The sequence below is a fragment of the Myotis yumanensis genome, unplaced genomic scaffold (genome assembly GCF_028538775.1).
Source record: "Myotis yumanensis isolate MYYU_CA2020_CCGP unplaced genomic scaffold, mMyoYum1.0.hap1 SCAF_18, whole genome shotgun sequence".
Lineage (NCBI taxonomy): Eukaryota > Metazoa > Chordata > Mammalia > Chiroptera > Vespertilionidae > Myotis > Myotis yumanensis.
This window is the reverse complement of record NW_027223769.1, coordinates 3,699,649-3,715,412: the sequence shown is the minus strand read 5'-3', so window position 1 is coordinate 3,715,412 and position 15,764 is coordinate 3,699,649. Positions and strand designations below refer to the sequence as shown.

Below are 15,764 nucleotides of genomic sequence, written 5' to 3'. Positions count from 1 at the left end.
TCCCCAGAATAGGTACCATCTGTTATTAATTCTTGTTTATTGCAGGGAAGTTTTTTCTTTAGTATTTTTATTGATTTCAGAGAGGAAGGGAAAAGGAGAGACAGAAACATCAATGATGAGAATCATTGATTGGCTGCCTCGTGCATGCCCCCTACTGGGGAATTGAGCCCACAGCCCAGGCATGTGCCCTGACTGAGAATGGAACCATGACCTCCTGGTTCATAGGTCAATGTTCAACCACTGAGCCATACCACGTGGGCTATTCCAGGGAAGTTTTATGCACGTGCAGTCCGCTACAAATATATATTAATACATATGTTGAAATTGCTTTTCCTCTCGACAGTAAGTCTTGACTGTCATTCAATACTGTTATGATTTGTTTAACCATTTCACTCCTAATGGTCACTGAGGTTGTTTCCTATTTTTCCCATCATGAATTCTGCTATGATGAGATCCTTGGACAGACATCTCTGCTACAATGAACACCTTTGGACAGACATCTTTGTGCATTTGTGCCAGTACTTCTTTAGATATATTCCTAGAATCAGATATGCAGGTGCTGGATCAAAGCATTTTGACACAGTTTGCATTTTGATAGGCCCTGCCAAATTGCCTTTCAAAAAGGCTCTATTCATTTACACCACTGTCCATGTGGCTGAGTGTGCTATCTCCCTGCATCTTTGCCAACACTAGATGTTACTGACCTTTTAATTCTTTTTTTCCTTTGGCAATCTGATGAATAGAAAAGGATACCTTGTTTAATTTGTGTTTTTCTGCTCATTAGTGAGACTAGGCATCTTTTCATGCATTTATTTTTTCTTCTGTGTGTTGCCTCTTCACATATGATGCCCATTTCTCTCCTGGGTGGTATTTCTTTGTTGATGTCATTCATTTATACCTTGAACAAATCACAGTTGAAGGACGTGCTATGTGTCAGGCACTGTTCTAGGAACTCAGGAATACAGAGGTGAATTGACACAGCCTCTGCCCTCATGAAACTCACATTCTGGAAGAGGAGACCAATAAAAAACCTGGTGGGTGGGTGTGAAGAGATTACTAGTAAACCTCGTGGGCGGGTGGGTGGGTAGGTAGGAATAGATTAACCAAATTACTTGTATGCATATATACATAACCCATAGACACAGACAATAGAGTAGTGAAGGCCTAGGGAGGGGTGGGGAGGGGCTAGAAGGGTCAGTGGGAGGGAAAGGGGGCTTATGTAATACTTTCAACAATAAAGATTAGAAGAAAAAAAAAGAGTAGGGTTGAAAAGCAAAACAAGCCCTAGCAGGTTTGGCTCAGTGGGGACTGATGGGTTCCGGGTTTGATTCCAGTCAAGGGCATATGCCCGGGTTGCGGGCTCGATCCCCAGTAGGGGGCGTGCAGGAGGCAGCCGATCAATGATTCTCATCATTGATGTTTCTATCTCTCTCCCCCTCTCTGAAATCAATATATATCTATATCTATATCTATATATCTATATCTATATCTATCTATATATATATATATATGCAAAACAAAAACAGAACAAAACCTACAAATAAAAACAGTTACCCAATGGTGGTCAGTGCTGTGGAAACAAAGGGGAATTCTTTGATTATTAAAGACAGTAATTCCTTGCCTCAATACATATTAAATATTTTTCCAGTTTGTCATTTGCCTTTAACTACATCTAGAAACTGTGGTTGATGTGAAAGGATTTTATGTGGCCAAATTTGTAAATCTTTCCCTTTATGGTTTCTGTGCTTGGAAAGATTTTCTCCATCTCAAGATTATAAAACCATTTGCCCAGGTTTTCTTATTCCAGTTACCGTGTGGATTTACTTATTCCACTGAATCCATCTGGAATTGTTCTCAGCATAGTGAGGAAGAGATCCAGCTAACTTGGTTAGCCAGTTGGCCCCTGACCATTTGTTAAATAATCCATCTTTTCCTGGGAGATTTGAAATGGCTTCTATATATGAATTCTCCTCTGCTTTTGCACTTTGTGCCTTTCCTATATCACATCAACCATTTAAGTCGCTAGAGCTTTGTATTTATTTTTGCAGTTTGGAAATGTTGGTTCTTTGGACAGGTTACCTAGCTTCTCCGGGCCCCCGTTTTCTCCTCCGTAAAACAGGGATACCATCAACCGTGAAGGTTTTTCTGAGAACTAAAAAATTAATGGACGACTTTAGTCCAAGGGGTCAGGTGAGCCTCTTGGAGAAGGTAATATTTGATCTGAAATCTAATTGACAAGGCAAAGGCCCTGAGGCAGGAACTAGCTAAGTGGGTTGCAGGTCAGAGAGGAGGGCAGGCTTCTGAGGGACCTGGGCAAGGGGAGATGAATGGTGGGCCGCAGTGAGGGCTTTGCTGTCACTATAACGGTACTGGAGAGCCACCGCAGGATCGGGAGGGAGAGTGGGGCCCATGACCCTGACCTGTTCCCACAGTCGATGGAGTCGCAGGTGGAGGAGTGGTACCGAGAGGTGGGAGAGTTGCAGGCGCAGACGGCGGCGCTGCCGCTGGAGCCGGCGAGCAAGGAGCTGGTGGGCGAGCGGCAAAACGCGGTGGGCGAGCGCCTGGTCCGCCTACTCGAGCCGCTGCAGGAGCGCCGCCGCCTGCTGCTCGCTTCCAAGGAGCTGCACCAGGTGGCGCACGACCTCGACGACGAGCTGGTGAGGCCCGGAGGCGGGAGCCGGGCGGGAGGGGGCGGTACCAGGGTCACGGGGCGGGGCGTGAGGCCAGAGGCGGGTCAGCGGGCCAACGCGGGGGGGGGGGGGGGGGGGGGGGGGGGGAGGGACGAGGCCAAGGGACCTTGGCGGGTTCAAGGGTTTTAAGAGACCTGAGACTCAGTAATTCAATCTTTCACTCATTCACTTATTCATTCGCTTTTTCACATTCATTTACTCGCTTTCAGTCATTTATTCATTGACTCATTCTTTTGTACTTCACTCATTTACTTGTTATTAATTTATTCATTCATCATTCATCCATTCATTTCCTTTCAGTCACTCACTTCCCGATTTGCTCATTCATTCATTCACTCACTAATTCATTTTATCATTCTGGCTCCAGCCCTGAGCTTGGAAGATGCTGGAGTCACAGGGATGACCAAGGCAGACCCCTTTCCTGCCCATAGAGGCTCAGAGTCCAAAGGGGAAAACAGACTTGTCTGTCCCCAGATAGTCACAGGGTGGTTAGGACTGTGATGGGGGGGGGGGGGGGGTCAGAGGGCTATGGGAGCCCAGAGGAGGCAACTGGTCAAGGTCCGAAGTCAGGGAGGGTTTCCTGGAGGAAGGGGTGTCTGCGCTCAGATGTGAAGAAAGACTACACATGAGCTTGCTGAGGGAGTAGGAAAGGAATTCCAGGAAGGAAAGCCTGCCTGTGCAAAGGCCAGAGGTAGGCATGGGCCTGGCTTGAGTGCAGAGATGTGAGCAGGCTCTTAGGCAACAAAGGGCCTTGGATCCTGTGCGGGTGGCTCACAGTTTAGTTGGGATGCAGGGATCCTGGGATGCATGCTCCCCTTGACCGGCTCCCTGTGTCCTCTCAGGCGTGGGTCCAGGAGCGGCTGCCGCTGGCCATGCAGATGGAGCGAGGCAGTGGTTTGCAGGCCGTCCAGCAGTACATCAAAAAGAACCAGGTGAGCAGATTCTGGTCGCTGGAGGGGATTAGGACACATTTGCATTTGAGTGACAGAAAATGCTCAAGGTGCTTAAAGCCAAGAGGCGGGATTAACTGGATCTTGTCACTGAAAACAGGCAGACACAGATGCGTCCAGGTGCTTCCATGTCGTAAATTGCTCAGCTTCAGCTTCTTTGTTTGTTTGTTCGGCATTAGTTTTGTTCTTAAGCCAACTCTCCTCCCCTGGTGGTAAGAGACCTCCAACAGATTCAAGTTTATATCCCACACAAAACTGAAGAAAATTTCTCTCTTTAAAAAGATGCCCAGTCTCAGTAATCAGCAATAGTTCCAGGAATAACTCTTATTGGCTCAACTTGAGTCACATGTCTACTTCCTGAGCTAATCGTGCAGGGCAGGGATTTAGTCTGCTGAGGTTGGCTTGGTCCCACTAAGGGCCCACTCTTTGAACAGCAGGTGGAGTCAGCCTTAACTTAATTGCCTGTGATGAGACGGAAGCAAGGAGGTTCGCCTAAAGAAAGTCAGAGTCCCTTGACTAGGAGGGGAGTGGCTGTTGGGCCACGAAAAAGAAAAACAACAAACAAAATCTCAGAACGCCCACAGGGAGCAAGAACAGAGAGGATCAGTGAGAGAGTGCTGTCTTCTGAGCTAAGAACCGTGGGGCTTTTGAGCCTCTAAAACAGTGGTTGGCAAACTGCGGCTCGAGAGCCACATGCGGCTCTTTGGCCCCTTGAGTGTGGCTCTTCCACAAAACACCGACTTCTGCGCATAGGCCACGAAGTTTCAATCGCACTGTACATGCGCGCCCGCACGTGGTATTTTGTGGAAGAGCCACACTCAAGGGGCCAAAGAGCCGCATGTGGCTCGCGAGCCGCAGTTTGCCGACCGCTGCTCTAAAATCACTAGGTCTCTTGCACTCTCTGGGCCTCAGTTTCCAGGCCTAAATAGTAGAGAGTTGGTCTAGAGCAGTGGTTCTCCAATCGGTTAGGAGAGGAAACCTTTGGTCAAAGCAACTCTTTTACCAAAGCTCAAAGTAAGGCACATAACAGAGGAATAATAATAATAACAACAATAATAATAATAGCAAAAGTGCATTGATTAAAGATGACGTGCCAAGTACTGTCCTAGGGGGTCATGTAGGTTATTTCATTTAATCTGCACAATAACCCTCTGAGGTAGGTATTGTCAATACCCCTTTTTACCAAAAAAAAAAAGTTGTAAGAATGGGGCTCTGAAGGATGGTGGGGAGGTGAGTACACAAATTATTTTGAAAGGTTCGTGATCATGCTGCACCAGATGGAGCTCTTTAAGAGGCTGGAGTTTTTCTCACATTTTGTTTTTCCATCTTGATGAAATTACTCATTGCTGTGGACGGTGCTGGGGACGCGCATAGCCGGCTCATCACTTTCAAGGGCACTGAATGTTTAACACTGGAGCTCGGCCGGGTGTGAGAGGGCTGGGCCCACAGGGGCTGTTAAAGGGACAATCGTTGCCGATATTGGCTGAGCACCCCCTGTGTGCCACGCACAGTTCTAAGTGCAGCATGGTACAGCACCCACACAGGCGGCCACTAGCCATGTGACTTGGCCGTGTTCCTCAACCTCTTGGTGCCTCAGTTTCCTCAGCTTTACAATGAGAATGGGGTTGGAGTGAAGACTGGATGAGTGGCTGTGTTATGTAAAGCCCTTACTCAGCAAAGTGCCTGGCAGGTAGCAGCCACTCAATAAGTGTTGACCATTATTATCTCCATTTGGAGGGACAGGAGGAAACAGGCCCAGGAGAGGTTAACGAAGGTACAGAGCTGGTGGAGGGAAAGTCTGGGGTGATGGAGTGTTCCCTATGCTGGTCTGGGTACCCCTGGGATCTGTGCACGTTGCGATGTGTAAGTTATACTCCAGTTGTCCCCACGCAGCCCGACTGCCGGGCCTGTGTTCTCTTGTGTCACCAGGCGTCTTGGTTCTGGAGCCTGTTTTCAAATCCTGTCACCCCCCTACGAGCTACTTGTTCTCGGGGTGACTGCTTCGCCTCCTGTGCCTGTTTCCCCACCTGCCACACGGGGTCTGAGCGAGTGAGCGAATGAGTAACGGCTTGTGTGGGACCTGGCGCTGGCTGGTTGATGTGCGGGTGTTTGCCCGCCTCTCCTGGGACGTGCCAGTTGCGGAAGCGCACGCGTTCCTGCCTGGCTTCCGAACGCGGCTCTTCACGCACCCCCACCTCGCGTCCCCAGGGCCTGCGGCGGGAGATCCAGGCGCACGGGCCGCGCCTGGAGGAGGTGCTGGAGCGCGCGGGCGCGCTGGCGGCGCTGCGCAGCCCCGAGGCGGAGGCGGTGCGCCGGGGCCAGGAGCAGCTGCAGAGCGCCTGGGCCGGACTGCGCGAGGCGGCCGAGCGGCGGCAGCAGGTCCTGGACGCCGCCTTCCAGGTGGAGCAGTACTACTTCGACTTGGCCGAGGTGGAGGCGTGGCTGGGCGAGCAGGAGCTGCTCATGATGAGTGAGGACAAGGGCAAGGTGCGCCCGGGCTAGGGGTGCGGGGGTCTGGGGGCGCTGGAGCCCGGGGCCGGCCGCTGCCGCCTCACCGCGGCGCCGTGTGCCCACAGGACGAGCAGAGCACCCTGCAGCTGCTCAAGAAGCACCTGCAGCTGGAGCAGGGCGTGGAGAACTACGAGGACAGCATCGCGCAGCTGTCGCGCCAGTGCCGGGCGCTGCTGGAGTTGGGGCACCCGGACAGGTGGGCAGGCGGGAGCCCTCCCCGAGGTCGGGAGTAGGAGTCACATCTGGGAGGCCTGGACCAGGGTGAGATCGGAGAGGGGGCACAGGGCTAGACCTCTGTCCACACAAACCTGGAGGTGAGGAGGATTGGCTGCGGACTCAAGTAGGCAGTCAGGAGCCCCATCCAAGTCACTGGAGGGCAGGGGCCCGGGCCGCAGACAGAAAGGCTGTGGGGAGGGGTGGGAGCTTATGGAGCGTAAGGAAGCAGTTTTCCCCGGGTGCTGAGATGTTAGTACTGGGTTGAGGGACTCCCCACACTTGCAGAAAAGAGTCCTATATGGAGGAGTCCCAGGGAGCACTGCCCTACCTGAAGGTTAAGAGGAGACAGCCATGCCCTGAGAGGGTGGCAGGGGGCCTCAGCTCTGTCCTTTAAGCCTCAGGGGCTCCGTCTCTGCCCCGCCCTGTCCCCCACCAGCGAGCAGATCAGCCGGCGGCAGTCTCAGGTGGACCGCTTGTATGTGGCGCTCAAGGAGCTGGGCGAGGAGCGCAGGGTGGGCCTGGAGCAGCAGTACTGGCTGTACCAGCTCAGCCGCCAGGTGGACGAGCTGGAGCACTGGATCGCCGAGAAGGAGGTGGTGGCTGGCTCCCCGGAGCTGGGCCAGGACTTTGAGCATGTCACGGTTAGTAACCACAAGAATACCAGAGGCGACTGTGTGTGCTACTGGGGTGCTCTGGGCCTCCGCTTCTCCGTCTGTAATACGAGGATAGTAACAGCACTTACCTCATGGCTCTGCTGTAAGCCAAATGAATTAATATGCAGTAGTCCCCCTCATCCACGGGGAGTACGTTCCAAGAGCCCAGTGGATGCCTGAAACCACGGATAGTACCAACCCCTATGTATACTATGTTTTTTCTATACATACGTACCTTTTTACTTAAGGAAGCATTGGGCGGCTTCTCTTTGGCGTCTCCAAATTGCCAGCAATACGACGCTTGAGCTTTGGGGCCATTGCTAAGTACACTAAGGCTTACCTGAACACAAGCATTGTGATAACGTGAGCGTCAAGCTCAGAACCTAGTGGCTACTGACTACAGGCGGGGAGTGTACAAGGGCGGAGAGGCTGGACAAAGGGAAGATTCACGTCCCGGGCAGGACGGAACGAGATGGACTGAGATTGCATCATGCTACTCAGAATGGCGACAATTTAAAACTTATCAGTTGTTTACTCCCGGAGTTTTCTATTTAATATTTTTGGACCATAGTTGACTGCAGGTAACGGACACTTTGGAAAGTGAAACCCAGATAAGGGGGATAGCTGTAACGTAAGGCACTTAGGACAGTACTTGGCACACACAATGCCTAACACAGTGAGTGTTATTATTATTTCACCTTATTATTTTTATTATTGTTGTTACTATTATTGCTACAAAGTGCTCCATAAGTGTTAGATGTTAGGTTTTATTATGACTCTTATTATTATTATCACTGTTATTACTCTGACCTGCCATCAGATGGTGGGCTGGAGGGACCTGGTGTATACATCTGTGCCCATGCTGTGCCCCCCACTTCCTGGTGGCAGGTGCTGCAGGAGAAATTCTCAGAGTTCGCCAGCGAGACCGGCACAGCAGGGCGGGAGCGGCTGGCAGCCGTGAACCAGATGGTGGATGAACTGATCGAGTGTGGCCATACGGCAGCGGCCACCATGGCTGAGTGGAAGGATGGGCTGAATGAGGCCTGGGCTGAGCTGCTGGAGCTAATGGGCACGCGGGCCCAGCTGCTGGCCGCCTCTCGGGAGCTGCACAAATTCTTCAGCGACGCCAGGGAGCTTCAGGGGCAGATTGAGGAGAAGCGGAGGCGACTGCCCCACCTGACCACCCCGCCTGAGCCCAGACCCAGTGCCAGCTCCATGCAGCGGACTCTTCGAGCCTTTGAGCATGACCTGCAGCTCCTCGTATCCCAGGTGGGGTGACGGCGGCCAGGAGGGGACGTGGGAGGGCCTGGGCAGCATGGCCAAGGGATGTGAGCACCACAGCAGGCAAAAATCAGGCTGTAGAGCATTTCAAAATTAGATGGTGGAGCAGATACTACAGAACAGGCAGACATTCGATGGTGGGCAGGTAGGAAACGGCGCCCAGAAATCAGACAGTGGCAGAAAAGAGTGGTGCAGTATGTCTGATTAGACAGTATTTTCAATGCAGGTTGGGCAGGGATTCTCCTCCAAACTGTGAAGTGAATCTTACCCAAATTCAGATCATCTAAAGGGGATTGCGGAAGGGTTAAGAGAAATTTGGCTGTGGGCAGATGGAAAGTAGACAGCAGGTCTCTGGTAGAAATCATATGATTTTCCTTAAAAAATTTCGATGGGGTGTAGTTAATGGAAATTGCACAGGAGCTAATACAAATCAGGCAGTGGGTCTGACAGGAACTGGGAGATGGAGCTGAGAAATCACATGGAAATGAAACTGTGGGCCTAATAGAATTCAGACAGCAGAACGGAAGGAAACAGGGTTGCAGGCATGATGGAAGGTGGAAATTGGACAGTTATTTGTACATAAATATGTAGATGACTTTTAGAAATCAGGCAGAGAGATTGATAGTGATTAAGTGGTGGATCTGATAGAAATGTGATGATCGCTCTAAAGTTGAATCAACAGACAGTGAGTCCAATAGAACTCACACAGTAGAACCAGTAGGAACTGGGCAGGAGACCTGATAGTAATCAAATAGCCATTCTGAAGGAATTTGGGCAGCAGCAGGTAGGTAATGAGTCTGAAAAAAATGGAGTGAAAACAATGGACAGCATGTCTCATAAACATTGAGAGGGAAAGAAATTTCCTGAAAGAAATCAGATCAGCCTGAACCAATACAGAGGTGGGCCTGAGAAATGTCTACAGACCCACTAGACATAGAGCCTCAGACCAAAAGAAGGCAGAGCGTGAACTGAAAGAAATCTGGTGGTAGGTCTAAAAGAAGTCAGAACCCAGGTAAGTCAAAAAGAAAGGCAACAGATAAGGGAAACCCAGTTGTGCTATCACCAGGGTGCGAGCTTCTTACATTGTTGAGCTCTGTACCCAGCCAGCAGAAGGGGGAAAGAGAGGGCGGAGCCTGGACCCCATGGAGGGATGGTGCTCAGGACTCCATGGAGGGATGGTGCTCTGGACCCCATGGAGGGATGGTGCTCTGGACTCCATGGAGGGCTGGTGCTCGACCTGGCGTGCCCCTCAGGTACGGCAGCTGCAGGAGGGGGCAGCACAGCTGCGGACGGTGTATGCAGGTGAGCACGCGGAGGCCATCGCCAGCCGGGAGCAGGAGGTGATGCAGGGCTGGAAGGAGCTGCTAGCAGCCTGCGAGGACGCCCGCCTGCACGTCAGCTCCACAGCCGATGCCCTGCGATTCCACAGCCAGGCCCGGGACCTGCTCTCGTGGATGGATGGCATCTCCGGACAGATTGGGGCAGCTGACAAGCCCAGGTGCTCCTCATCCCACCTCAGGCTTCCTACCTGCCTCTGGGCAGCCACCCCCAGCCCATCAGCGGTCCTGTTCCCGTAAGAATCACAATAGCCAATACCTGCAAGGCACCTCTGTGTGCCAGGCACTGTTATAAATGCTTTATGTGTATTAAGACCCCTTGTTAGGCCTAATATTGGGGGCTCAGAGCACAGGGCATCTTCGTGCCTTCTCTCCTTCCCAGGGCATGGCATGGGACGGGCTGCAACCATGATAGAGACAGGGAGGTGTGGACTGTATGTGTGGCTTAACCTGGTAGACATTAACTTGTTGCTTACATAACGGTTCATGTGGGTGTCCGGCAGAAGCCTGGACCAAGTGATTGGGAGCTAGGTCCTTCCATCACTCTGCCCTGCAAGTCATTTCCTCTGGGTCCAGCTGCAGATGAGGAAAAGAGGATCACACGGGAGGTTTTAGGAACTAAGCCTGCACTCACATAGCATCATTTCTGTGACTGTGAGGCCTTGAATCTACATTCGTTTACTCAGCAAATATTTATTGAATGACTACTGTGTGCCAGATAGTGAGCAAGGCCAAGCCCCTGCCCTAATGGGGCTTATCTTCTGAGGGTGGAGACAGGCAACAGATAAGTAAACAAACATGTAATATTATTTTAGACTAGAGGCCCGGTGCACGGATTCGTGCACCACTGGGGTCCCTCGTCCTGGCCTGCAGGGATCAGGCCAACACCAGCTCTCCTACATCCCCTGTGGGGTCCTGGATTGCGAGAGGGTGCAGGTCAGGCCAAGGGACCCCACCAGTGCACTATCGTGGCTGGGGAGGGACTGTGGGAGGGCTCTAGGGTGTGTCCAGCCTATCTCACCCAGTCCTGATCGGCCAGACACCAGCAGCAAGCTAACCTACGGGTCTGAGCGTCTGCCCCCTGGTGGCCAGTCCACATCATAGCAACTGGTCGAATGGTCGAACGGATGGTCAGACACTTAGCATATTAGGCTTTTATTATATAGATATAGAATAGTGATAAGTGCTCTGAAGTGATAAGCAAGGTAAGGGGATGAGGTGCTAGCTGGCAAGGCTTTTCTGAGGATGTCAGGTTTGAGACCTGAACAAAGTGATGATGAGTTGGGTAAGTTTGGAGAGAAGGGTTTCCAAGTGCAAAGGCCCTGATGAGGTAGGTTGTGGCCAGGCATGTTTGAGGAAGAGCTAGACAATTATTGTGGCTGGATGGTGAGAGTGAGGGGGAGCATGGAATGGATAGGAAATGAGGTTTGAGGGGCAATAGGGTCTGGTGAGGCGTTTGCCTTTTCTCGGAGTGAGATGGGAGCCATGGAAGGGACTGGAGCAGGGGAGTGATGTGATATGATGTACATCTGAGAAAGAGCACTCTCGATGCCTCATGAGAAATAGTGTGGACAGCAAGGATGGAAGCAGGCAGACCAGGTAAGAGGCTGCTGTGATAAACCAGTGAGGGATGATGGTGGCTTGACCCAGTGTGGTCGTTGTAGAGGTGGGGAGAAGTGATTGGTTTCAGGAATTTACAAAGTCTCTTTATTATGAAAAATTTCAAATATATACAGAGAAGTAGCTATAACAGATAATGTGTGTGTAATGAACACCTGGCTTTAACAACTATCAACATTTGGCCAATCTTGTTTCATCTCTGTACTCCCTCCCCCACCCCTTGTTGAGTTATTTTAAAACAAATCTCAGGTGTCATATCATTGGAGTTAGCTTCAGGGGTGGAGGGAAAAGGAGTCACGGGTGAATGATGGGTGAGTTTACAGAGTTGGAGAATTTCAGAGGAGAATCAGATCATTCTCAATGGTCTAAGTCTCAGGTAGAAATCATTACAATGTGAAACCTTCACAAATAAGTTTGGCATTTTAAGTCTTATAAAGCTATACAGTGGGGCCTTGACTTACGAGTTTAATTTGTTCGGAGACCGAGCTTGTTAAGGAGCTCGTTAACTCAAATTACTCTATCAACTCAATGCAAAAAATTGGCTGAGAGACAGCTGGTATCTCAAAAAACTCGTTAGTCGGGACACTCGTAAGTCAAGGCCCCGCTGTACTTGCTGACTGGTGGAACATTCAGAAATGTGGAATTTGTTTTGGACACATGACAGCGGAGAACAGCACTGTCCTGGAGTTATACAACACAAGCCACAGATGTGAACCACACACATAATTTAAGATTTTCTTGTAACCACATTGAAAAAGTAAAAAGAAGCAAGTGAAATGAACTTTAGTAATTCATTTCACCTGGTAAACCCAAAACACTATACTTTCATCATGTAGTCAATCTTAAAGTTATTGAGATATTTGATGCTTTTTTATAGTAAATAAAATATGGTGTGTACTTTTACTTCAACACATCTCAGTTCAGACCAGCCACACTGCCAGTGCTTATCTGCCACCACGGCCAGTGGCCAGTGTGTTGAACAGCACAGATTGGAAGGTTAGGATCACTGGCTGGAGGAACCTTCAGAAGCATAGCTTTAGAAAATTGGAAAATGTTGGCTACTGAAAGCCTAACTTAGAATCACAACAGTGTGACATTGTAGCAGCCTGGGAAAAGTTGAAATCATTGAACCAGGGGAGAACCTTGGCCTTGTTCATAGGAGGTGGGAGTCTGGAGATGGTGTGGAACTGTGGCCTCAGGGTTTGGACTCCACTAGAGCTGTGTATATGGGGTGGGGGTGGGGGGCTGTCTGTGCTCAGACCCCTGCCACTGCCTGCTGTAGGGATGTGTCGTCCGTGGAGGTGCTCATGAACTACCACCAGGGCCTGAAGACCGAGCTGGAGGCTCGGGTGCCGGAGCTGACGGCCTGCCAGGAGCTGGGGCGCTCTCTGCTGCTCAACAAGAGTGCCATGGCTGATGAGGTGGGGAGGGGCGCAGGGGGTTCCCCTCTGCTATCTGTGTCCACTGGGGTGGGAGCCACCCTGATGCCTCTCCCACCTACCCACCACTCCCAGATCCAGGCACAGCTGGACAAGCTGGGAACCAGGAAGGAGGAAGTGTCGGACAAGTGGGACCGTCATTGGGAGTGGCTGCAGCAGAGTGAGTGGGGGCCCAGACGCACATGGCTCCAGGGCACAGGGACCTTCTCCAGTGTGTTTAGAAAGGCCCAGAGGGTGACACAGGCCTGCTTTGCACACCATTCACAGCTCCCCGGTAGCAAACATGAATGCCTGGCAGGATGGACACAGGGGCTGTCTTGCCATTGAAGCTCTCTGGTGGCAGATATTTAGAGGAGAAGCTGGTGCCCTCAGAAGTAGCCCAGCCTCATTCCTGCAGAGCTCAGAGAGGTGCAGGCTGGCATAGAGGAAGCCTGGGGGGTGCGGAAGGGCAGAGAAGACAGCCACTGCCCCGTGAAGGGCCCACAGGTGCCTCCAGCACCCTAATCCCACATGTCTCCCCTCAGTGCTGGAGGTGCACCAATTTGCCCAGGAGGCGGTGGTGGCAGACGCGTGGCTGACAGCCCAAGAGCCACTCCTGCAGAGCCGGGAGCTGGGCAGCAGTGTGGACGAGGTGGAGCAGCTCATCCGGCGACACGAGGCCTTTCGCAAAGCAGCGGCAGCCTGGGAAGAAAGGTTCAGCTCTCTGAGGCGCCTGACCACGGTCAGCACCCAGCTCCTGCCCAGCCCCACCCCACCCCACCCCTCTATATGAGACAGGCACCCTGGTTCTCCGTGCTCAGAGCTCTGTCAAGGGAGGCCCAGACAGACCCTCACTGGCTCCCAGTCTTGGGGGGCGGGGCCGTAAGAGAGAAACCGGTCACCAGGCAGAGACGGTCCAGACCGGGATGGGGGAGCACAGAGGCAGTGGGAACTAGAGCACGTGGCCTGGCCTGGGGGAGTCTGATCTGCGACTAAAGAATGAGGAGGAGAGACCATTGTAGTCAAAAGTCTTAAGGTCCTGGGAGGGGACCATTAGGAAAGAGCCAATGGGGGTCAGAGAGGCACCCAGAGAAAGTGTGGTTTAGCTGATTCCGAAAAGAATACTAGGTGTTTGCTGGAGAAAAGTGGGACTTAAGTTCCTAGCAGAGAGCAAAGCATGGGTGCAGGCCTGGGCCAGGCTGCCCTTTCACCAATAAAAACTAATGAACTGGGTGATGAGGCAGACAACCCAGAGCTGCTACCCCCCCTACACACACACACCCACACGCCCTCCACCTGACCCTGACCCCTCCACCCCCAGATCGAGAAACTAAAGGCTGAACAGAGCAAGCAACCGCCCACCCCTCTACTGGGGCGCAAGTTCTTTGGGGACCCCACGGAACTGGCAGCTAAGGCGGCACCCCTGCTGCGACCAGGGGGCTACGAGAGGGGCTTGGAGCCCCTAGCCCGCCGGGCCTCGGACACGCTGTCTGCTGAGGTGCGGACCCGGGTGGGGTACGTGCGTCAGGAGCTCAAGCCCGAGCGCCTCCAGCCGCGCATCGACCGGCTGCCGGAGGTCCCGGGCAGGGTGGAGCCCGCGGCCCCACCAGCCGCCCCGGAGGGCTCGGCGGAGACGCCCCCGGCCCCCACGCCCGCGGAGCAGGTCCGGCCGCGGCCAGAGCGCCAGGAGTCGGCGGATCGGGCGGAGGAGCCGCCCAGGAGGCGGCGGTCGGAGCGGCAGGAGTCGGCAGATCACTCCGAGGAGACGGCACGGAGGCGCAGGCCAGAGCGGCAGGAGTCGGTGGAGCACGAGGCGGCGCACAGCCTCACCCTGGGCCGCTACGAGCAGATGGAGCGGCGGCGCGAGCGGCGGGAGCGGCGTTTGGAGCGGCAGGAGTCCAGCGAACAGGAGCCGCCCGCCCGAGCGGAGCTGGCCAGGGGGTGAGGCCCAGTGTCCAGGGACGGGGGGCGGGAGCCCGGAGAGTCCTGCAGCCTCGAGGCGGAGTGGAGCGGCTTCCTGCCGAGACCTGCCTGGGAGGGAGAGCCATGGCATCCATTCTGCAGAGATGCAGCCGGAGCCTGAGGGCAGGGGGCGGCCTCGTCCCGCAGCCTCGGTTCCATCCACGGGAGCAAAGAACAGTTAACCAGTGTTTAAGCGAATCAGTCCCATCAGCTGTGTCCCCGGAAAGAGGTCTTTGGGTCAAATACAGTGGGGCCTTGACTTACGAGTTTAATTCGTTCCGAGACCGAGCTCGTTAAGGAGCTCGTTAACTCAAATTACTCTGTCAATTCAATGCAAAAAATCGGCAGAGAGACCGCTGGTATCTCAAAAAACTCGTTAGTCGGGACACTCGTAAGTCAAGGCCCCACTGTACATTTCAGTGACAATAACTTGATTTTTAACTTTATTTTTATTGATTTCAGAGAGAGAGGGTGAGAGGAGAGAGAAACATCAATGATGAGAGAAAAATCATTCATTGCTGCCTTCCGACTGCAACCTGGGCGTGTGCCCTTGCCCAGACTCGAACTCGGACCCTTTGGTCCGCAGGCCAGGCTCTATCCACTGAGCCAGACCCGCCGGGACGGTGGCCGTGGCTTCTCGACCCCTTCCTAAAGCTGGCATCCGTGAACATTTGCTGAGCGCCTGCCCTGTGTGTGGCACGTGCTGGGCAGCGCAGGATGAAGCGTGCCTTCGCCAGGAAGCCCTGGCCTTGCTCCTGTGGGGCTCGCCGTCCCGCGGGGGAAGCCAGCGCATCCCCAGACAGTGATGAGGACCGGCGTGGCCTGGGCTGGAGTGGGGAGCCGGGGCCTGGGAGTCAGGAGCGGGTGGGGAGAGGCCACAGGAAGTCCAAAGGCTGGAAAGGGCCCGTTTGCATGTTGCTCGTTCTGCTGCTTAAAACTCCAAGCGGGGAGAGGCTCCATCCTTCGTCCGCAGCCGGGTCCGGAGCCGCTGTGCTGTGCGGGCCAGCGCCCGGGGGCAGCAGCCGGAGCGGACGGGCCGGCATCCTGGGCTGAGCGACGGCGACAGTCCGGCCCCCAGGCGGGTCCTGGAGGGAGGCACGAGCCCCTTCGGTCTTTCTGCCCCGCC

At 53.2% G+C, this 15,764-nt stretch overlaps 1 protein-coding gene across 3 annotated transcripts in view; it reads left to right on the top strand.

The window, feature by feature from the left end:
* Window positions 1–15,764, top strand: part of SPTBN4 (spectrin beta, non-erythrocytic 4) — a 79,402-nt gene that overhangs the window by 58,751 nt on the left and 4,887 nt on the right. For 2 of the 3 annotated variants that reach the window (XM_070399018.1, XM_070399020.1), the window contains 11 exons: window positions 2,433–2,657; window positions 3,533–3,622; window positions 5,849–6,127; window positions 6,217–6,347; window positions 6,804–7,008; window positions 7,909–8,289; window positions 9,555–9,799; window positions 12,541–12,679; window positions 12,773–12,857; window positions 13,222–13,418; window positions 13,998–14,617. In XM_070399018.1, the coding sequence (XP_070255119.1) occupies window positions 2,433–2,657; window positions 3,533–3,622; window positions 5,849–6,127; window positions 6,217–6,347; window positions 6,804–7,008; window positions 7,909–8,289; window positions 9,555–9,799; window positions 12,541–12,679; window positions 12,773–12,857; window positions 13,222–13,418; window positions 13,998–14,617 (2,597 nt within the window). The remainder of the gene's footprint in view (window positions 1–2,432; window positions 2,658–3,532; window positions 3,623–5,848; window positions 6,128–6,216; window positions 6,348–6,803; window positions 7,009–7,908; window positions 8,290–9,554; window positions 9,800–12,540; window positions 12,680–12,772; window positions 12,858–13,221; window positions 13,419–13,997; window positions 14,618–15,764) is intronic. The other variant, XM_070399019.1, reaches the window with a different exon arrangement.